This window comes from Somniosus microcephalus, chromosome 4 (assembly GCF_052327205.1).
Source record: "Somniosus microcephalus isolate GS21.2 chromosome 4, FLI_Smic_1.0, whole genome shotgun sequence".
NCBI lineage: Eukaryota > Metazoa > Chordata > Chondrichthyes > Squaliformes > Somniosidae > Somniosus > Somniosus microcephalus.
This window is the reverse complement of record NC_140990.1, coordinates 35,218,757-35,242,439: the sequence shown is the minus strand read 5'-3', so window position 1 is coordinate 35,242,439 and position 23,683 is coordinate 35,218,757. Positions and strand designations below refer to the sequence as shown.

The 23,683-nt window shown below is 49.3% G+C and overlaps 1 protein-coding gene across 2 annotated transcripts in view; it reads left to right on the top strand.

Annotated features, from left to right (window-relative positions):
* Positions 1-2,949: 2,949 nt before the first annotated feature.
* Positions 2,950-23,683, top strand: part of LOC147118612 (centromere protein I-like) — a 59,436-nt gene continuing 38,702 nt past the window's right edge. Inside the window, exon 1 of one of the 2 annotated variants that reach the window (XM_085983723.1) lies at positions 2,950-3,414. In XM_085983723.1, coding sequence (XP_085839849.1) covers positions 3,294-3,414 — 121 coding nt within the window. In that variant the 5' untranslated portion in view covers positions 2,950-3,293. The remainder of the gene's footprint in view (positions 3,415-23,683) is intronic. The other variant, XM_085983722.1, reaches the window with a different exon arrangement.

Sequence of the window (23,683 nt, the reverse complement as noted above, 5' to 3'; positions counted from 1 at the left end):
CCCCACCCTCTCTCTCTCCCCCCACTCTCTCTCTCCCCCACCCCTCTCTCTCTCTCACCCCTCCCCCACCCCCTCTCTCTCTTTCCCCTCTCGCCCCTCCCCACCCCCTCTCTCTCTTCTCATCTCCCCTACCCTCTCTCTCTTCCCTCCCCCCACCCCTCTCTCTCTCTCTCCCCTCCCCCCACCCTCTCTCTCTCCTCTCTTCCCCCTCCCCCCCACCCTCTCTCTCTCTCCCCTCCTCTCCTCCCTCCTCCTCCCTCTCACCACCTCCCTACCCCTCCTCCTCTCCCTCTCACCACCTCCCTACCCCCTTCCCTCCCTCTCCCCCTCCTCCCCACTCTCTCTCCCCACTCTCCCTCTCCCCTGCCCGAGCCCTCATCCCCCGCTCCAATCCCTCTTTCCGCCCCGGGGCCCGGGCCTCGGCACCTGGATGAACGCGCTCCCTCGGCCGTCACCCTGATGCCGTTGGCCGAGGCGAACACCCACAAAAGACATGGCCCAGCCGAGTCCAGCGCCCCGGTCAGCTCGAGGTCCGCAGCCGCTGTTCGGGCCGCAGGCCACAAAGCACCCGAGCCCAGCGCCGGCGATGGCTCCACGGAGCTCCGTGCCGCCCCACGCACTGACATGGCCCCGCCCTCCCGAGCTGGCTTGAAGTGCGCCGATTGCGGCTGTGAGAGACGGCCGGCGGGCCCGGTTGCCGGGGTAACCCCTTCCCGCTCTCCAAGCCCCGCCCGGGTTCAGCACTCCCGAGCCGAGCGGGGAACAGAGACGCCACGTCTCAGCTGCTCCTGCTGAGTGCGCACCCTTTACTAAGGTAGCGGCGCTCGGCTGAGGCCCGCCCCTTCCAGCCTTCACAAAGATGGCGGCGATCGGGGGCCGCTTGTTGACTGGGGCCGGGAGGTGCCTAGCTCGGGCGTGGGTGCGGAGGAGAGGCCGAGGCTTCGAGGCCTACCTGGAAAAACGGGGAAAGGTAGGAAAATTAATGAGATTAGATAAAAGATTTAGACAGTAATTAACTTTTTAAAAAAACAATATGGCCTAGAAATTCAGTTAGGGGTGCCCCAGCTCGCCTGGGCGCCGGAATTACCGCTGCGCGCGGAGCCACTTGCGCCAGCGGGAAATTCACTTTCAGCGCCCCAAGTGGAAGCCGGCTGCTAAACAAGGGTTTCGGCGCCCCGCTTGAGGCGCTGAAACTGAATATCGGCGTGTAAAGTGCTGCAGCGCCACCCGCTGCGGCACGGCAGCCTGCGGTACTGCAGGACTTCCTCTCAGTCTTAAGGGGGAGGTGCCTGCAACAGCGCAATCCCCGCTCGCGAGTGCTGGCAAATGAGCCCGGCAACCAAGGAGAAGTGCCGGGCTCTCTGGAAACAGCCCGGCAATGCCGCGGGGGGGGTGGTGAAGGAGGCCGGGGACGGAGGTGCGGGCAGGCGGCCGCCGAAAAAGCGGCCGGCCGCACCTCCACCTTATCTCGCCCCACTACCGGCACAGGTAGGCCCCGTGTACCGGTCGCTGTTTGTGGCCGGCACAGGGGAGGGGCGCAGCAACCAAATATGGCCAGCGGGGCGATAGCGGGGCGCTGCGCACACCGATGACGTCATCGGTGGCGGCGCCGCGCTAATGGCTAACGCCGCCATTAGCGCCCCGCTAAATATCGCGGAGTAGGTTTGCACAGTGGCGCAAAAGCCCTCTTTGGCGCAAACTGGTGGCGCAGGCCACTGAATTTCTAGGCCTATGTGTTTTAAAAGCAACGTTTTTTTTGAAAGACGCAGAAAGCGGGAAAAAGAAAGGAAAAGTTTGGAATCAAGACAGCGGCGACTCACCTTGGTTCAGAACAATAAGGCCCGCCCACAACACGCACCGATTGGTCGACCGGTCAGGTCACCAAAGCGTAGGATTGGTCAATCGTCCCGTCACTCGACCGTAGGAGGGCCCCGGCCGCACGCGCCAGGAACCCGGCGTACGATTGGTCGACCTCGAGGTCACTCTGTCACTAATGAGCGGATAATGAGATGCTAATGAGCGGAATTTTGAACGTTTTTCGGATACCGCGGGCGGCGATTTTCGTCCGGCCGAAACGTAAATACGCTTACGACCGTTTCGGAAAGGTAAGCTTTCTTTCGACGTAACGCACGCGTAGGTACGCTCTATAACTTTCGAGCGCATTAGCCGGACAGACGCACACGTGAGGACAGACAGACAGAAGGACAGACAGATAGACAGATCGACTCGTTTATATATATATAAGATAGATGTATCCTTCTTTCCACGACCACCTGTAGCTACACCTCCAAAGCTGCCTCAATGTCTTGCTCAAGTCATTTTTCTCTCCCTCTTAACTTTAAAAGTGAACAGCAGCCATTAAGAATTGCTGAAATCAATATTCCACCCTCCTGCACTCTGTCAGTCATCCGTAATACACTGAACGTGTTGCAAATAATATGTTAATGAGTTGGTTAGCTTATGACACAAAGTCAGCTCAATATATTGTAGGTGCATGCAGCACCTAAAGAGCAGTGGTCCATTCTGGTGCCACTGTGCCCTGACCACATTATCAGTTTTGTTCTTATGTATAGTAATGTTGCGTATACATACAGCTTAAATTAGATGCTGTGGCCAACTATACTTTTAGTGCAGTCAGTCAATGATTCAGGTCGAAGACCCTTTTCCAGTCCTGACTAAGAGTATTACACCTGAAATGTCAACTAACTGACCTTCTGTTTCTCTATAGATGCTGCCTGACCGCTGAGTATTTCCAGCCTTTTGTTTTTGTTTTCAGATTTTCAGAAGCAGCTGCATTCAGTATTTTGCTCTTTAACATAGAATTACATAGAATGTACAGCACAGAAACAAGCCATTCGACCCAACTGGTCCATGTATGTTTTGTGCTCCACGCGTCCCCTCCCACATGCCATAGGGTTATATTTAGGGTTATTTTTGAGTTAGCAGTTTTTGCTGGTTTCCTGGGTTGGCACGGTCGTTTCCACACGAGTTAGAAATAGATTGTTATTTAAGTTGGGAGCTGGTGGGTCGAACAGGATATTTTTTGTTCCATGCTTTTTTGTCTACAAAATATTTAATTAGCTTGTTTTCCTTTTGCTGTTTTTCGTCAGTTTCCGCCACACTCCTTTCTGAGTTCCACCTCAGCTGCCTTCGTTCTCAGTGCGCAGGCTCGGAGTCCGTTGATTTGGTGAAGAGGCCGTTAGCTCCGCCTCCTGGCCGTGATGCGCAGGCGCTAACGGCCAGCCGGGGGCGCGCGGTGATTTGAATGTGCTGGCGTTTCATTTCCCGAGGAGATGGAGCGGCCCGGCGGGCCGAATACCCGGCTTGGAGCGGCCGGCGGGCCGAATACCCGGCTCGGAGCGGCCGGCGGGGACTTGGAGTCGCTGCAGAAGGCGGTCGAGTACTTTGCTACTGGTGAGTACTTCGCCATCATCATACTGTAATCGAAGGTTTGTGCAGTCAGTCAGTCAGTCTGGGTGGAGTGGGGTAGGCCTCAGTGTGGGGCTGCTTCGCTGTCCTCTTTCCCGCAGGCTGTACTTGGTGAGGGGTATGGTGGCTGAAAAAGCAGGATAGTTGAGTGAAGCGCATAAATAAGTAGACTAGTGTCAAAAGAGTGAGGGGACATGGGGCTGAAGATAGGGTGGGGTGAAGTGTGGAGACATTTGTAAATAAGGGCAAGGATCTTGAAATTATTTCTATGGGCATGGGGGAACCTGGTGAGGATCGGGCTGATGGAAGTGGGTAAAGACACAAGTTGTGGCAGTCAGAATAAGTTGCAGCTTTGGAGGGTGGGAATTGAGAATCAGTTTCTTTAAACATCTAGCTAGTGTCCCAGCTTCCACCCTCCAAAGCTGCAACTTATTCTGACTGCCACTACTTGTGTTTTTACCCACTTCCATCAGCCTGACCCTCACCAGGTTGCCCCATGCCCCATGAAATCAATTTCAAGATCCTTGTCCTTATTTACATAGAGCTTGGAGACAGCTGAGTAAATTGCATCGCAGTGGAAGCTGAGAATTCGTATATAGGTGAGGGTGACGACACCTCAAAGGAGTGTAGTCCCGAGCCTAGCACAGTGAGGCAGAGGACTGCACGGGGCTACAGTAAAGTGTAGGAATGCAGTAGTAATTTGGGATTCGATAGTCGGGGGGACAGACCAGCAGTTCTGCTACCGTCAACGTGAAACCTGTATGGTATGTTGCCTTCCTGGTGCTAGGGTAAAGGACATCATGGCAAAGATGCAGAACATTCTGCGGGGGAGAAGGGAAAGAGCCAGAAGTCGTGGTCCGTATCAGAACCAACGACATAGGGAGGAAGAGGGTTGAGGTCCTGTAGTCGAGTTTAAGGAGCTAGGGAGGAAGTTAAAAAGCAGGGCTTCAAAGGTGGTAATCTCTGGATTACTCCCAGTGCCATGTGCTAGTGAGAGTAGAAATAAGAAGGTATGGTAGGTTAATGTACGGCTAGAGACATAGTGCAGGAGGGAGGGCTTCAGATTCTTGGGACATTGGGACCAGTTCTGTGGCAGGACGGACCTGTTCAAGATGGACGGGTTGCACCTGAACAGAGCTGGAAACAATATCCTTGCGGGCACGTTAGTGTTGTGGGGGGGGGGGGTGTTTAAACTGATTTGCCGCGGGGTTGGGCACCAGCAATGTGGTTGACTCTTAACTGCCCTCTGAAATGGCCTAGCAAGTCACTCAGTTGTAACTAACTGCTACAAAACATAATAAGAATGAAACCGGATGGACCACCCAGCATTGACCTCTGCACTGGCTACGGACACGGCAACGGCACACCCAGCCTAGTCGGCCCTGCAAAGTCCTCCTCACCAACATCTGGGGACTTGTGCCAAAATTGGGAGAGCTGTCCCATAGACTAGTCAAGCAACAGCTTGACATAGCCATACTCACAGAATCATACCTTTCAGCCAATGTCCCAAACTCCTCCATCACCATCCCTGGGTATGTCCTGTCCCACCGGCAGTACAGACCCACCAGGGGTGGCGGCACAATGGTACACAGTTGGGAAGGAGTGGCCCTGGGAATTCTCCACATTGACTCTGGACCCAATGTAGTCTCATGGCTTCAGGTCAAGCATGGGCAAGGAAACCTCCTGCTGATTAATCAGCTGAGGGAGGGTGGTAGGTGGTAATCAGTACTCCTCCATGTTCAACACCACTTGGAAAAAGCACTGAGAGTAGCGAGGGCACAGAATGTATTCTGGGTGGGGGGCTTCAATGTCCATCACCAAGAGTGACTCGGTAGCATCACTGCTGGCCGAGTCCTGAAGGACATAACTGCCAGTCTGGGCCTGCGGCAGGTGGTGAGAGAACCAACACGAGGGGAAAAACCTACTTGACCTAGTCCTCACCAATCTACCTGTCGCAGATGCATCTGTCCGTGACAGCATTGGTAGCAGTGACCACCGCACAATCATTGTGGAGACGAAGTCCCATCTTCACACTAAGGACACCCTCCATCGTATTGTGTGGCACTACCACTGTGCTAAATGGGATAGATTCAGAACAGATCTAGCAGCTCAAAACTGGGCATCCATGAAGCGCTGTGGGCCATCAGCAGCAGCAGAATTGTATTCCACCACAATCTGTAAGCTCATGGCCCGGCATATTCCTCACTCTACCATTACCATCAAGCCAGGGGACCAACCCCGGTTCAATAAGGAGTGTAGAAGAGCATGAGGTGCCAACCTGGGGAAGCTGCAACACAGGATTACATGCATGCTAAAAAGCGGAAGCAGCATGCTATAGACAGGGCTAAGCGATCCCACAATTAACGGATCAAATCAAAGCTCTGCAGTCCTGCCACATCCAGTCGTGAATGGTGGACCATTAAACAACTAACGGGAGGAGGAGGCTACATGAATATCCCCATCCTCCATGGTGGTGGAGCCCAGCACGAGTGCAAAAGACAAGGCTGAAGCATTTGCAATCATCTTCAGCCAGACGTGCCGAGTGGATGATCCATATTGGCCTACTCCTGAGGTCCCCACCATCACAGAAGCCAGTCTTCAGTCAATTCGATTCACTCCACGTGATATCAAGAAACGGCTGAGCGCACTGGATACAGCAAAGGCTATGGGTCCCGGCTATCGTGCTGAAGACTTGTGCTCCAGAACTAGCCGCGCCTCTAGCCAAGCTGTTCCAGTACAGCTACAACACTGGCATCTATCCGACAATGTGGAAAACTGCCCAGGTATGTCCTGTCCACAAAAAGCAGGACAAATCCAACCCGGCCAATTATCACCCTATCAGTCTACTCTCAATCATCAGCAGAGTGATGGAAGGTGTCATCGACAGTGCTATCAAGTGGCACTTACTCACCAATAACCTGCTCACTGATGCCCAGTTTGGGTTCCACCAAGACCACTTGGCTCCTGACCACCTTACAGTCTTGGTCCAAACATGGATAAAGGAGCTGAATTCCAGAAGTGAGGTGAGAGTGACTGCCCTTGACATCAAGGCAGCATTTGACCGAGTGTGGCATCAAGGAGCCCTAGTAAAACTGAAGTCAATGGGAATCCGGGGGAAAACGCTCCACTGGCTAGAGTCATACCTAGCACAAAGGAAGATGGTTGTGGTGGTTGAAGGTCAATCATCACAGCCCCAGGTCATCACTGCAGGAGTTCCTCAGGGCAGTGTCAACCATCTTCAGCTACTTCATCAATGACCTTCCCTCCAACATAAGGTCAGAAATGGGGATATTTGCTGATGACTGCAGTGTTCAGTGCCATTCGCAACTCCTCGCATATAATGAAGCAGCCCATGCCCGCATGCAACAAGACCTGGATGACGTTCAGGCTTGGGCTGATAAGTGGCAGGTAATATTCACGCCGCACAAGTGCCAGGCAATGACTATCTCCAACAAGCAAGAATCTAACCACCTCCCCATGACGTTCAACGGCATTACCATCGCCGAATCCCCCACCATCAACATCCTGGGGATCGCCATTGACCAGAAACTTAACTGGACCAGCCACATAAATACTGTGGCAACAAGAGCAGGTCAGAGGCTAGGTATTCTGCGGCGAGTGTCTCACCTCCTGACTCCCCAAAGCCTTTCCACCATCTACAAGGCACAAGTCAGGAGCGTGATGGAATACTCTCCCCTTGCCTGGATGAGCGCAGCTCCAACAACACTCAAGAAGCTCAACACCATCCAGGACAAAGCAGCCCGTATGATTGGCACCCCATCCACCACCTTAAACATTCACTCCCTCCACCACCGGCGTACCGTGGCTGCAGAGGGAGGACCACAGTGGCGTTCCTCAAGGTTCCGTACTAAGATATACATTAATGACTTGGACTTGAGGGTACAGGGCACAATTTCCAAATTTGCAGATGACACGAAACTTGGAAGTGTATTAAACAGTGAGGAAGATAGTAATAGACTTCAAGAAGGCATAGACCGGCTAGTGGAATGGGCGGATACATGGCCGATGAAATTCAACGCAGAGAAGTGTGAGGTGATACATTTTGGTCGGAAAAATGAGGGGAAGAGAGTACATGCTACAGTAAATGGTAGAATTTTAAAGGGGGTGCAAGAAGACAAGGGGGTGTTTGTGCACAAATCTTTAAAGGTGGCAGGACAGGTTAACAAAGCAGTAAATAAAAGATATAGGATCCTGGGCTTTATAAATAGAGGCATAGAGTACAAAAACCAGGAAGTTATGCTAAACCTATATAAAACATTAGTTTGGCCCCAGTTGGAGTATTGTGTCCACTTCTGGGCACCGCACTTTAGGAAGGACATGAAGGCTTTGGAGAGGGTACAAAAGAGATTTACTAGAATGGTTCCAGGGATGAGGGAAATACAGTTACGTGGATAGACTGGAGAAGATGGGATTGTTTTCCTTGGAGCAGAGAAGGCTAAGAGGAGATTTGATGTTTAAAATCATGAAGGGTTTTGTTAAGTCTGTGTGTTCTAGTTATTGTTAATAAGAATCACTGCACACAGACCACAAGAGTAAATTCAACAGGTCTTTACTAGTCGGAGGTCAGGCTGAACTGCCCAATAAATCATTACACAGCACTTATATACCGGTGTGGTCACCACCGGTATTACAGTATACAGCAGCCAAGATAAAGTAGTGCATCTCTTAAAATAGTTCTCTTAAAGGTGGAACGGGTACATACACCACAATCCCCCCTTTTTAGCTTAACAGTATATATTCCCCATTAAACATAACATAATAACATATATACACAACTTCATGTAAAAACAGTTCACAGATTCAGTCTCTGAGGAGGCCTCCTGATCCGAGACGGATAACGCCTTTCAGGGGTCTCTGGTTCTCGTTGCTGGGGTGACTCATCTAGTTGATCCCCTATGGATAGGACATCATCATCAGGTATATTCACTTCTGAGGTAGATGCTTCAGGTTCACTAACTTCCTCCACGGTTGTCTCTGTCGTAACCATGGGCTCGACCCTTGTTCTCGATCCCACCAGTTGGTCAGCATGACGTCGCATTACATTTTCACCAACATCTACCGTGTACATCAGGGGTCCTTGTCTGGCCCGAATTGTTCCAGATTGCCATTTCTCGTTTTTATAGTCCCTGGCTAACACCGGTTGTCCTATTTCAAAACTCCGAGTGGGCTTGTTATTGATATGCTGGAACTGTTTGTTTTCGACTTCCCTCCGCACATTTGGTTTTAACAAGTCCAACCTGGACCGCAACCTCCTGTTATAGAACATCATGGCAGGACTTTGGTTTGTTGCATGGGTGGCGTTTCGATATGCCAGTAGGAAATTGTCCACCTTGTGTTGCAGTGGAATCTGATCTTCGCTCATGGCCTTTATTGCCTTTTTGAACGTCTGTACAAACCTCTCGGCCAGCCCATTCGTAGCTGCATGATATGGGGCAGAGGTATAATGTTTCACCCCATTCTTCTTCAGGAATTTCTGGAATTCCTCTGACACGAACTGTGGTCCATTGTCTGAACATATTTGCTCTGGCAATCCATTTCTTGCAAATATCGTTCTTAGCACCGCGATCGTCTTCTCCGAGGTAGTGGTAGTCATTTTAATCACTTCTGGCCATTTAGAATGTGCGTCCACTGCAATTAAAAACATGGAATCCATGAATGGACCAGCAAAGTCAATATGTACACGTTGCCATGGGGTTGAAGGCCATTCCCATGGATGCAGCGGTGCAATTGGAGGTGCATTTTGGACTTTTTGGCACCCTGAGCAGCTTTTCGTCAGATCCTCTATCTGTTGGTCGATACCCGGCCACCACACATAAGCCCTAGCAAGGCTTTTCATCTTGACTCCCCCCAGATGACCTTCATGTAGTTCTTTTAGAACTCTCTCTCTTAACTTAGGAGGGATAATCACCCTTGTTCCATACATCAATGTTCCCTGACAGATGGACAGCTGGTCTCGTCTTGCTGAGAATGCCGGTAACAGTGGATCACCATGGGCTGGCCATCCCTTTACTGTCAATTCGTAGACCCGGGACAGTGTCGGGTCATTCCTAGTCTCCCTTTCAATATTTGCATTGGTGACAGGTAAACATTCGATGATGGTCGAGTGAAATAACTCCACCGGGTCAACCGTCGATGCCTCCTCCTCAGTAGGTAGTGGCAGGCGCGACAGCCCATCAGCATTACCATGCTGCTTTGTACCTTTGAATTCTATCTGATATTGATGTGCCCCTAGGAAAAGGGACCATCTCTGGAGCCTCTGTGCTGTCATCACCGAAACACCCTTCTTAGGGTTAAAAATGGATACCAACGGCTGGTGGTCTGTCAGCAGTGTAAACTTCTGGCCCTGCAGGTAATGATTAAACTTCTTTACTCCCCACACAAGGCTGAGAGCCTCCCTATCTATCTGAGCATAGTTGCGCTCAGCGGAGGTCAATGATCTGGATGCAAATGCGACTGGCCTTTCCAAGCCATTTGGCAACTTGTGTGAGAGTACTGCTCCAATACCATAAGGAGAAGCATCACAAGCTAAACGAATAGGTAGCGTTGGGTTGAAGTGAGCCAACACTTCCTCTGAGGTGATCAATGCCTTGCTTTTGCGAAAGGCCTTCTTACAGTCCTCGCTCCACTTCCATGGTACTTCTTTCTGCAAAAGAGCGTTCAGCGGGTGCAGCACCGTGGATAGATTTGGCAGAAACTTATGGTAATAGTTAATCAACCCTAGGAACGACCTCAACTGGGATACATTTTCCGGAGCGGGAGCCTTCACAACAGCTTCGATCTTGTCAGGTGACTTGTGCAGCCCCTCCTGGTCAATGACATGACCACAGTACGAGATCCGTTTCTGAAAGAACTATCATTTCTGGCGATTAACTCGAAGTCCATATTCTTTCAATCTGGTGAGCACCAGTTTCAAATTTGCAAGGTGTTCCTCATCGTCATCTCCTGTAATCAGGATATCGTCCAAGTAACATTGAGTGCTTGGAATTCCCTGTAATACCTGCTCCATGGCCCTCTGCCAAATTGCTGGAGCCGAAGCCACTCCAAAAACCAGTCTATTATATCGATACAAGCCTCTGTGCGTGTTGATTGTGAGATACTGGCGCGACTCTTCCTCAACTTCCATCTGTAAGTACGCTTGCGCCAGGTCTATCTTGGTGAAGTGTTTCCCGCCAGACAATGAAGCAAAGATATCCTCAATCCGCGGAAGCGGATATTGCACCGTGTGAAGCACCGGATTAACTGTGATCTTGAAGTCTCCACAGATGCGGACCTTCCCCGGTTCCCCTGGCTTGTTACTCGATGAACGCTTCATGATGGGAACAATGGGCGTGGCCCACTCACTCCAGTCCACCTTAGACAGTACTCCTGAACGTTCTAGCCCTTCCAACTCAGCTTCCACAGCAGGCCGTATCGCATAAGGTCTGGCTTTGAAAAATTTTGGGTTTGCATGTTCTGCAATCTTGATTTTTGCTGTAATTCCTCTCCGTGTTCCCAGTCACTGTTGGAACACCTCTTTAGCCTCATCCAATATTCTGGACAATCGTTCAGGTTTGACATCTTTTTTTCCGGAATCTACCGTTATTGCTTTTAGGGAGTGCCAGTCCATATTTATTTTCCTGATCCACTCCCGTCCCAGAAGTGGTGGACCTCCCTCAGGTAGTACATATAAGTCAATTCCTTGGTGTTCTTTGCCCTTGTGTACCACCTTGGCTTTTATCTTTCCGATGGGGTATACTCTTTGCCCCGTGTATGTCTGCAATACTATCTTCGTATCCCGTAGGGGAATATGTGTGAATAACCTTTTGTAATCTTGCTTATTCATGACCGTCAACGCCGATCCGGTGTCCAATTCCATCTTCACTTGGACTCCTGCTATCTGAAGTGTGACCCAGATAGTTTGTAGGTCAGCTTCCTTACTCACATTGTGAATTCTCAGACTACCCAGTTCCTTGCTGTTGGAGTCTGAATCCGAATTCTGTTCATCCGAACTCTTCTCAGCCACCTTATGTACCTTTCTGCACTTTTCCTGCGGTGACTTTTTGTTGCTGGTCTTCTTTCCTGACCGGCATACTTTAGCTATGTGACCAAGCTTGCCACATTTTCTACATTCCTGATTTTTAAACCAGCATTGGTTCTGATCGTGTGTTGTCTTTCCACAACGATAACATTTCGCTGTACCCAAAGCCATTTGATCTATGCTGAGTACCGCTGCCTTCAGCTGCATTTCCGCAGTGCCTCTCGCTGCGGCTTCGTGCGATGCTGCAATAGTGACAGCCTTATCAAGTGTAAGATCATTCTCTTCAAGCAGCCGCTTTTGTGTTCCTTCTTTCGACAATCCACACACGAATTTGTCTCTCAGTGCCTCTGTCAGTCTTTCCCCAAACTGACAGTATTTCGCTAGCTTACGCAGTTCAATTAAATACTCCGCGTTGCTTTCCTCTTTCAGTTGCATTCTCGCATAAAATTTAAATCGTTCCGCTAACATCAGCGGTGTGGGGTTCAAATGATTTCTCAGGACAGCAACAATATTAGCGAAAGCCTGATCCGCCGGTTTAGCTGGTGATAGAAGATGCTTCAATAGCCCGTATGTCTTCGCACCCATTGAGTTTAGTAAGGTTAGTGCTTTATCTTCATCTGATATTTTATTTGCCTTACAATAAATCTCTATGCGTTCTACATACGTGGCCCAATCTTCAACATCGGGATCGAAATCGTTGATGTTACCACGCTTAGGCATCCTCGCAATCTTCTTGAGAAACAAAAAGAAATTTTTCTTTTATTTTTTTTTTCCAAAATGGCGGTTTCCCGCGCTTGTCTTCTTCCCCCGCCTACGAAAATGGCGGCTTCCCGCGTTTGCCTTTCTCCCCCACTGGCTGTAATGGCGATTGCCATATTGCTGCGTTCGCCCTCCCCAGCGGTTCTCAAATCGTGCCTCCCAGCCCCTCTTGCAGTCCGGTCCTTTCCCCCGGCTGCGGCTGAGTTCTCCGCGGTTTAAAAAAAAAAAATTTATCCCGCGCCTCGCGGCCTCGGTAGCTGCCCGGCCTTTTTCCCCGGTCGCGGTCGAGCTCTCTCTCGACGCTGTTGCGTCTCCCAGCCCGCTTGCAGCCCGGTCTTTTACACCGGCTGCGTTTGCATTCACCGCGGCTCCCGTGCCTTACGCTGCCCCAGTCTCAGCGCCTCTGGCCCCGACTTCTGTCCGGCTCTTTTCCCCGGCCGTGGTCGAGTTCTCCGCCCTTATATCCTCCGTTTTTCCCTCCCCTACTTCACAGCCAACGTGGCCGACTTGCTGCTCGTCGCTGATCGGCTTACCCACCACCGTGATAGAAGGGATGATCACTGCCTGTTGCTGATGGAAGGCTTCGTGTCAGGATTCTTCCTTGCTCTTCAGACCCGAGTCTTTTCTCAGCAGGATGATGAGGGCGGATGCCTCTTCTCGACGCCCGTTAAACTGCCTTGGATATATCTCTGCCGCAGGGTAAGATCGTCATCGTCGCCACTGTTAAGTCTGTGTGTTCTGGTTATTGTTAATAAGAATCACTGCACACAGACCACAGGAGTAAATTCACAGGTCTTTACTAGTCGGAGGTCAGGCTGAACTGCCCAATAAATAATTACACAGCACTTATATACCGGTGTGGTCACCACCGGTATTACAGTATACAGCAGCCAAGATAAAGTAGTGCATCTCTTAAAATAGTTCTCTTAAAGGTGGAACGATTACATACACCACAGGTTTAGATAGTAAATAAAGAGAAACTGTTTCCAATGGCTGAAGGATCGATAACCAGAGGGCACAGATTTAAGGTGATTGACGAAAGAATTGAGGTGACGTGAGGAAAAGTTTTTTTTACGCAACGACTGGTTAGGACTTGGAATGCACTGCTTGATAGGGTGGTGGATACAGATTCAATAGCAGCCTTCAAAGGGAATTGGGTAAATACTTAATGGAGAAAAAATTTCAGGGATACGGGGAAAGAGCGGGGAAATGGGACTAATTGGATTGCTCTTTGGAAGACTCGATGGGCTGAATGGCCTCCTCTGCTGTACTATTCTTTGATTCTATGGAGGTGACCAAAGGCAATGGGGGAGAGCTAAGAGCTGAGACAGATTATATTGGCAAAGTAATGGATTTGAGAAAGGAAACGCAACATGGGATCAAACATGTTGTGGTTCCGTAGCACCAGACTTAGCCTGAGGTGGCAGTTGATGGTGTAATGGGAGTAGCATGTAAGAAAGAATGGCTTCACTTTTGTCTACATGAAGCTGGTTTGATTTATTCAAGACCACTGGCAGTCGTGTCATTTTTGATTCAGATTTAAATGGAACCATTGGAGAGCAGTGCCAAAAAGTGCACTGTCGAGGAGAATCGTTGGAGGCGGCGAGAGTGATCAGTGGTGGTGAAGAGGGTTGAGCGGGATAGTGACCTGCGGTCAGTCACACGTGATATCATTTGTTATTTTGACCAGAGCAGTATGTGCTTTGGATGAGGAGGATACCAGATTACAGGGTCTCAACTAGGGAGAGTTGGGTATGTAGTTGGAAGGCAATGATGTCTTCCAGGACTTTGAAGAGAAAGGAAGATTGTAGGTAGGGCAGTAATTGCAGAAGTTAATGTGGGGTTTAAGATGTTTTGTTAACGGTGGCGATCAATGTTGCCGCTAAGGTGCATGTGCGGACGCATAGTAATATGAAAAGTCCCGCGCTGGCCACTCACCGGCTTTTGCATTTTAAATTTCTGCGCTTTTGGAGAAATTTAAAGGAACTGCGCATTAAAAGAAACCGGTTGCGCAGAACAACGTGCAGCTTACAGGTGGGGAAGAATGACCGCTCTTGAGAAGGCAGCAGGGATAATGCCAGAAGACAGTAATAAATTGATAATATTGGCAAGTGAGAGATTGAGGAGAAGAAATGGAGTGATCAGAAGCTGAGGTTAGGGGATTGAGGGAGTAGAAGGGAAGCTTCATGGTCAAGATAAGTTTAATGAGGGCAGGGGAAAGATTTTGGAGAAACTAATGGAATAAGAGTTGGACGCTAAGATGGGAGAAACAAGGAATCAATGTTGAGTGGGGGTGGGGGATAGCTTCTATTTAGAAGTCTAAGGCCTAGAAATTCAGTGGCTTTGCCACCCGTTAGCGCCTTAAGAGGGCGCGAAGTGGGTCGGAAGCCACTGGCCACGCCTCCCGCTAAATTCAGCGGGACGCTAATGGTGGCGCCAGCCATTAGCGCTGCGCCGCTACCGATGACGTCATCGGTGTGTGCAGCGCCCCGCTAACGCCCCGATCGCGATATTTAGATGCGCCCCCTGCTTTAACGCCGGACGCTATTTGCGACCGGTTCAGGGGGGCCTACCTGCGGCGGTAGAGGCGCTAATTAAAGGAGAGGTGCGGGGCGGCCATTTTTTTTGCTGGCCGCCTGCCAGCACCTCTCCGCGCTGCCGTCCCCGGCCTCCTGAGCCCCCCCCCCCCCCCCGTGGAGTGCCGACTGCGTTCCAAGAGCCCGGCACTGCTCCTCGGTGCCAGACTCTTTTGCCGGCACTTGCGATCCTCGATCGCGGTACACTAGGTCCCTCCCCTTTAAGAAGGGGAGGAAGGCCTGCAGTACCGCAGCATGTGGCGCTGCGGCATGTTGCGCAGCGATATTCAGCTGCAGCGCCCCAAGAGGGATGCGGGGCACCTCCAGTAGCGCCGGGCTTCCCTCTGGGGCGCGCAAACTGAATTTCCGGCGGGCGGTCGCGACTGCTTCCGGGGCGCTACTTTTAGCGCCCTGGCGAGGCTGGCGCCCCAAACGTGGCTATAGTGAATTTCTAGGCCTAAGTTCCTTGCATTTAGCATTTGAAGAGGATGGGGGAGATAGTAAAGTTATAGAGAATAGAAGTTTGGAGTTGCTTCTACTCAAATAAGTTTGAGTAGGTGGATTTGGCTCGGGAGAGGGAGGGATAGTAAATCTGTGTTCTAGCCAGGCTGAATTGTGAGGTCAGTCGTACCCTAGTCAAGCTCAAGATTATGGTCTGCATATTTAAAGACACGGAAGTGGATATTTTAGCAATGAGAGACTGAGTTCTCAGGTGAGGCAATAATGGAAGAGATCAGTCCAATACCACTGCAGCAGGTAAACCAGAGGAAGGGATCATTGGAATTTGATATGGCACGTATGAGAGATTTTGGGAGAGGGTAGTTTTTTTTCTACGGGTGGAAAGCGAAAGCAAAGGCTTTTTGGGCTGTGAGAATGTATATACGGTGGGGATGTGTCTCGGAATGCTGTGGAGGTTTTGAGGCTGAGGAAGTGACTATGCACGTGGATGGGAAGTTAATGTGGAGGTTAAGAGAAGAGCAGAAGGCAAAAATTAGTGGACATGAGTTTAAGATGAAGTTTGAATTTATCATGGATAAAAAGTCACTGCAAATACTGAGGTGGATATTAAGGAGGTGATTTCAATAAGAAAAACACCTGAGAGCTCAGGCAGGTAATAAATAAAGATTTTGAAGAAGTGTACAGGATGGTAAAGGACAAGATGTTCAATAGGAGAGAAACATAGAAGATAGGAGTAGGCCATTCGGCCCCTCGAGCCTGCTCCGCCATTCAATGCGATCATGGCTGATCATCCAAATTCAGTACCCGGTCCCTGCTTTCTCCCCATATCCCTTGATCCCTTTAGCCTTAAGAAATATATCCAACTCCTTCTTGAATATATTTAATGAATTGGCCTCTACTGCCTTCTGTGGTAGAGAATTCCACAGGTTCACCACTCGCTGGGTGAAGAAATTCCTCCTCATTTCTGTCCTAAATGGCCTACCCCTTATCCTTAGACTGTGACCCCTGGTTTTGGACTCCCCAACCATCGGGAACATCCTTCCTGCATCTAGTCTGTCCAGTCCTGTCAGAATTTTATAAGTTTCAATGAGATCCCCTCTCATTCTTCTAAACTCCAGCGAGTACAAGTCCAATCTCTCCTCATACGTCATTCCTGCCATCCTAGGTATCAGCCTGGTGAATCTTCGCTGAACCCCTTCCATGGCAAGAACATCCTTCCTCGGGTAAAGCGACCAAAACTGCACACAATACTCAAGATGTGGTCTCACCAAGGCCCTGTACAACTGGAGCAAGACATCCTTGTTCCTGTACTCAAACCCTCTCGCTACGAAGGCCAACATACCATTTGCCTTCTTAACCGCCTGCTGCACCTGCATGCTTACCTTCAGCGACTGGTGCACAAGGACACCCAGGTCTCGTTGCACTTCCCCTTCTCCCAATCTATTGCCATTCAGATAATCTGCCTTCCTGTTTTTGACACCAAAGTGGATAACCTCACATTTATCCACGTTATATTGCATCTGCCATGCTTCTGCCCAATCACCCAACCTGTCCAAATCATCCTGGAGTTTCTCGGCATCCTCCTCACAGCACACACGCCCACCCAGCTTTGTGTCGTCTGCAAATTTGGAGATATTACATCTAGTTCCCTTGTCTAGATCATTAATATATATTGTGAATAGCTGGGGTCCAAGGACCGATCCCTGCGGGGTACCCCACTAGTTACTGCCTGCCACTCGGAAAAAGACCCGTTTATTCCAACTCTTTGCTTTCTGTCTGCCAACCAGTTCTCTATCCAATCCTTGCCCCCAATCCCATGTGCCTTAACTTTACACGCTAATCTCTTATGCGGAACCTTATCGAAAGTCTTTTGAAAGTCCAAATACACCACATCCACTGGTTCTCCCTTATCTATTTTACCAGTTACATCCTCAAAAAATTCCAGTAGATTAGTCAAGCACGATTTACCTTTTGTAAATCCATGTTGACTTTGTCCGATCCTGCCACAGTTTTCCAAGTGCTCTGCTATTACAGGTAGACTATCCTTTATCCGAAAACCTCGGGACCAGCCGAGTTTCGGATAAAGGAGAATTTCGGATTTCGGAAGGTGGGTCGGCAGGGGTCCGCGGGGGGGTCGGCGGGGGTTCGCCGGGGGGTGGGGGTCGGCGGGGGGTCGTGCGCACGGCTGACGCTCAGCGTAAGTCAGTCGGGGTCGGCGGTTGTCGGGGCCGGGGGGGTCGGCGGGGGGGATCGGCGGTTGTCGGGGCCGGCGGGGTCCGCGGGGGGGTCGGCGGTTGTCGGGGCTGGCGGGGTCGGCGGTTGTCGGGGCCGGCGGGGTCGGCGGTTGTCGGGGCCGGCGGGGTCCGCGGGGGGGTCGGCGGTTGTCGGGGCTGGCGGTTGTCGGGGCCGGCGGGGTCCGCGGGGGGGTCGGCGGTTGTCGGGGCTGGCGGGGTCGGCAGTTGTCGGGGCCGGCGGGGTCCGCGGGGGGGGGTCGGCGGTTGTCGGGGCCGGGGGGGTCGGCGGTTGGCGGGGCCGGCGGGGTCCGCGGGGGGGGGGGGGGTCGGCGGGGGGTCGTGCGCACGACTTACCTTTTATCCGAACTTCCGAAACCGGAACCCTCTAAAAACCGAAGGTTTTTTCGTTCGTACGCACGACTTACGCTGAACGAAAAAACCTTTGGTTTTTAGAGGGTTTCGGTTTTCGGAAGTCCGGATAAAGGGTAGTCTACCTGTACATCTTTTGTAACGGACTCTAGCATTTTCCCCACTACGAATGTCAGGCTTACCGGTCTGTAATTCCCCGTTTTCTCTCTACCACCTTTTTTGAATAGTGGGGTAACTTTAGCTACCCTCCAATCCATGGGTACTGTTCCAGATTCCATCGAATGTTGGAAGATGATCAGCAATGCATCTACTATTTCTAGGGCCACTTCCTTAAGTACCCTAGGATGTAGATTATCAGGCCCTGGGGATTTATCGGCTTTCAATCCCATCAATTTCCCTAACACCATTTCCCTACAAATGCTGATTTCTTTCAGTTTCTCCCTTTCATCAGACCCTATGTTTCTTGACATCTCTGGGAGGTTATTTGTGTCCTCCTTTGTGAAGACAGAACCAAAATATAATTGGTCAGCCATTTCTTTGTTCCCCATTATAAATTCCCCTGATTCTGATTGCAAGGGACCTACGCTTGACTTCACCAATCTTTTTCTCTTCACATATCTATAAAAACTTTTACAGTCAGTTTTTATGTTCCCTGAAAGCTTACTCTCATATTCTATTTTCCCCTTCTTAATTAATCCCTTTGTCCTCCTTTGTTGAATCATAAACTGCTCCCAATCCTCAGGATTATTGCTTTTTCTGGCCAATTTATATGTCCTCTCCTTGGATCTTATGCTATCCCTAATTTCCCTTGTTAGCCACGGTTGAGTCACCTTTTTTGTTTTATTTTTATGCCAAACTGGGATGAACAAATTCTATAGTTCATCCATGTGGTCTTTGAATGTTTGCCATTGCCTATCCACCGTCAACCCTTTGAGTGACATTCCCCAATCAATCCTACCCAACTTGCGCCTCATACCTTCGTAGTTTCCTTTATTTAAATTGAGGACCCTAGTCTCTGAGTCAACTACTTCATTCTCCATCTTAAAGAAGAATTCTATCATATTATGATCGCTCCAACCCAAGGGGCCTCGTACAACAAGATTGCTAATTAATCCTTTCTTGTTCCATAATACCCACTCTAAGATGGCCTGATCTCTGGTTGGTTCCTCGACATATTGGTCCAGGAAACCCTCCCGTAAACATTCCAGGAATTCCTCCTCCACAGTACTGTTACTAATTTGGTTAGCCCAATCTATATGTTGATTAAAGTCACCCATGATGACTGCTGTGCCCTTATTGCATGCTTCTCTAATTTCCCTTTTAATGCCATCCCCAACCTCCGCATTACTGTTTGGAGGTCTATATACCACTCGCACTAACGTTTTCTGCCCCTTGGTATTTCTCAGTTCTACCCATACAGATTCCACATCATCAGACCTAATATCCTTCCTCACAATTGTGTTAATCCCTTCTTTAACCAGCAGTGCTACCCCACCTCCCTTTCCTTTTTGCCTATCTTTCCTGAATATTGAATACGCCTGGATGTTGAGTTCCCAGCCTTGGCCAACCTGGAGCCATGTTTCCGTAATCCCAATCAAATCATATTCGTTTACCTCTATTTGCGCAGCTAATTCATCCACCTTATTACAAATGCTCCTCGTGTTAAGACACAAAGCCTTCAGGCTTGTTTTTTTAACGCTCTTGGACCTTTTAGAATTATTATTTACTGTGGCCATATTTGACTTAAACTGTTGATTTCTCTGACTGCCACTTTTGCTTTTCTCCTTCCTATCTTTTGCTTTTATCCTTGTTTCTCTTTCCTCTTTCTCCCTGCTCAGGTTCCCAACCCCCTGCTATTTTAGTTTAAACCATCCCCCAGAGCACTAGCAAACACTCCCCCTAGGACATCGGTCCCGGCCCTGCCCAGGTGCAAACCGTCCGGTTTGAACTGGTCTTACCTCCCCTAGAACCGGTTCCAATGTCCCAGGAATTTGAATCTCTTCCCCTTGCACCATTCCTCTAGCCACGTATTCATCTGAAATATCCTTCTAGTTCTACTCTGACTAGCACGTGGCACTGGTAGCAATCCTGAGATTGCTACCTTTTGAGGTCCTATTTTTTAATTTACCTCCTAACTCCCTATATTCAGCTTTTAGGACCTCATCCCGTTTTTTACCTATATCGTTGGTACCTATATGCACCACGACAACTGGCTGTTCACCCTCCCCTTCCAAAATGTTCTGCAGCCGCTCTGAGACATCCTTGACCCTTGCACCAGGGAGGCAACACACCATCCTGGAGTCTTGTTTGCGGCCGCAGAAACGCCTATCTATTCCCCTTAGAATAGAATCCCCTATTACTATAACTCTACCCTTTTTCCTCCCGCCCTGTGCGGCAGAGCCACCCCTGGTGCCAGGAAGTTGGCTGCTGCTGCCTTCCTCTGATAAGCCATCCCCCCCAACAGTACTCAAAAGTGGTGTATCTGTTTGAGAGGGGGATGTCCACAGGGGACCCCTGCACTACCTGCCTGCGCCTAGTACTCTTGTCTGTTGGTGTCCAACCTTTGCCTGCGGTGTGACCAACTGCTTAAACGTGATATCCACGACGTCCTCAGCATCGCGAATGGTCCAGTATGTATCCAATGGCAGCTCCAGCGCTGCAATGCGGTCTGCCAGTAGCTGCAGCTGGACACACTTCCTGCACACATGGTTGTCAGGGACACAGGAAGTGTCCCTGAGTTCCCACATAGCGCAGGAGGAGCATACCACGGGGCCGGGCTCTCCTGTCATGACTTGCCCTTTGATTTAATTTCAATTAATTAATCAATTACACTACAGTTAAATGGTATATTTAAGGGCCCTGGTTTACCAAGAGTCCCCGCCACTGCACAGAGAGCTTAAAAACTATAAACCACAGAGTTAAAGTTTAAAAAGAGAGAGAGATACTCGCCAACCAATCACTTACCTGTTTTCTGGTGACGCCATACTTCGATTACTTTTTACCTCTCTCCCTCCCTCTGAGTTCGGAGACTGGAGGTTAGTACGCTCTGAGGTCTACCTGGTCTCTGGCGCTCTTTTAAAACTCGCCGCTGCTCAGCCGCCTCGCTGCTCGCAGGTCCGCTCTCGCCGCTCTGAGGCCTACCTGGTCTCTGGCGCTCTTTTAAAACTCGCCGCTGCTCAGCCGCCTCGCTGCTCGCAGGTCCGCTCTGAGGCCTACCTGGTCTCTGGCGCTCTTTTAAATAACCGCCACTCAGCCGCCTCATACCTCGCAGGTCCGCTCTCGCCGCCCTGAGGCCTACCTGGTGTCTGCCGCTGATTTAAATAACCGCCGCCGCTCAGCCACCTTACTCCTCGCAGGTCCGCTCTCGCCGCTCTGAAACATTGAAAAAGATAGAGGGGTTGGATTGGGAGCTTGTAGCTATGCCACTAAAGTGGTGGTTTGGGCAGGTGGAGATGGCAGGGGGTTCTCACTGACCAAGAAAGAATTGCCATTGGTAAGTGACGATTCAGTAAGGCCTGAGGTTTTGGGGTTGCTGGTGGATGTTCAGGCTGGAATGCAAGACTGAGGGCTTTATGAGGTACAGGAGCCGAGAGCAGCAGGGAGTAATAAGTTTATTTGAGGAGAAATTATATTCTCGGGCCACGATAAGTCAGCTGGAGCCAAGACAAGGGAAAGAAAGGAGCAGAGCAAGACTGGGAGGAGGAAAGTAAGGAGGTGGAGGAGCTGAGGTCTATTGTAGCAGTTATTTCATGTGTGAGGGTAGATCAGGAGCATCAAATTCAGCTAGAACATAGTTTTTTAAAGTGGAAAAGGAATTAAAAACAGTGGATAATAATGAAGGGAAACCTGGAACAAGGGGGTGAAGGGGAATTGCCGACATTTGTGAGGAAGTTAGAATAAATAAATATTTGGGTAGGTGAAGAAGTGGACCTCGAATGATCAGAGTCTCGGATATCCTGCTGGCAGCTAGTCCTGAAGATGACAAAAGTGTGAAGTTCATGAAGGTGGCTCTGAGGTTGGAAAGGTGATCTGAAGCTGGCTGGTGGAATTATGGTCCAAGGCAGATTGGTAATTCAACATTAATAGGTCTGTGGTGAAAGGGCAAAAAATCAGGTACGCTACTGAAGAAAATACATACCGGAGAGGCTATTCTGTTAGTCTCGATGTTTTATGTTGAACAGTGGGACAGCATCCTGTACAAGTTGGTTATTTAGCTATGCAGACATCTAATGTTTTTTGTTTTATGTTTAGTCAATTGGGTGCATGGTGATTTGAGTTCTTCTTCTCTCCTCCTTCATTCCTTTTTCTGGCCTGCAGTTTTTCTGCAGTATTATCATTTGTTATTAAAAATAGAATCAAATTTTAAAGTTTAATTTTTAACTGTACCAACAGTAATTTAAATAAGACCTTAAAGCAGCATCATAATTTGATTGTTTTCAGATGAAAAATGTCTTTAGCATTGACTGTCCTGCTGATTGATCTATTTGCCTGCCCCGCTGATTGATCTATTTGTCTGCTAGTGAACCAAGCCAATAATTTGGAAAAACTTAAATGGCTGGTTTGTGGAGATGCTTGTATGTCCTGTTAAAGTGGTGACTAAAACGGAACAACTAGAATTAGTATCTGTTGTCCAATACAGATTTCTGACTAGCTACAGATGTGGCTATGATGACACAGTTGTAGCTACATGCACTAATTTTAGTAGAAACCTCCTTTGACACTACACAGTAAATGTCCTTCACATGTATATTTACTTAACGAACATCTACCACCATTAAATGTGAAACTTTGCTGTCTTTCTATTTCACCAAAGTTTGCAATTTTGGCATAAATTTATTAGACACCGCACAACCTAGTGCACCTTCTAGGTTTTTGCGCAGCAGTTTTAAGTGTAACTTTGACTTCATCAGAGTGATTGCTGAGAATGTTGACTCACACAACAAGATATGTCAGACCAGCTGGTGCTCTCCAACCAGCATGCAGTTGGATGCTGCTTGCCCTTTGTCATGACGTGCCCTGTTGGAGTTCTTCATTATTGTTTGGGCTTGCTTTCTTCTGCTGGCCTGGAGCAGTTATTCCAATTCGTTGAGCTAATCATGACAGTTCTACTTGCCGTACAGTGTTGCTGGTGTTGCCATGGTGCTGAAGTCTGGCATGTCTACCTGTGTTACACACCATTTTAGTAGATAACCCAGGAAGTAAAGCGCACACAATGATCAAAAAACACTTGCACACTCTTTTCATCTTACCATTTTACCAATAAACTCTCAAACGGTAAAAGATCCCATGGCTCTATTTGAAGAAGAGCAAGGGAGTTCTCCCGGTGTCCTGGCTAACATTTATCCCTCAACCAATGCCAGATTACCTGGTCACTTATCTCATTGCTGTTTATCGGCCCTTGCTGCACGTAAATTGACTGCTGCGTTTCCTTGCACTACAACAGTCACTGCAATTCTGAAGTGTGCCATTGGCTGTGAAGCACTTTGGGTCATCCTGAGGTTGTGAAAGGAGTGATATAAATGCAAGATTTTTCTTTCCATTTTTAAACATTATTTGGTCTATTCTGCCCTGGCTGCTGAAGAAAATGTCCACAGTTGGTGCACTAGCTATGCCTTTAGGTTGTGGTAGCCTGTTTTATCTTTTGTGAGGTGTAGCAGAAGGCTGCAATGCCAATGGAACTCCTGCTGAGAAATTTCACTGGCATGTCCCAGGCAGATGAGTGGTGCTGCCCAGTGGTTTTGTGTTTAAAGGGGTTCTCCTGGTGTAGCACTGAGCTATACAGACCAGAAGGTCCCAGGTTTGATTGCCAGAGACTGTGC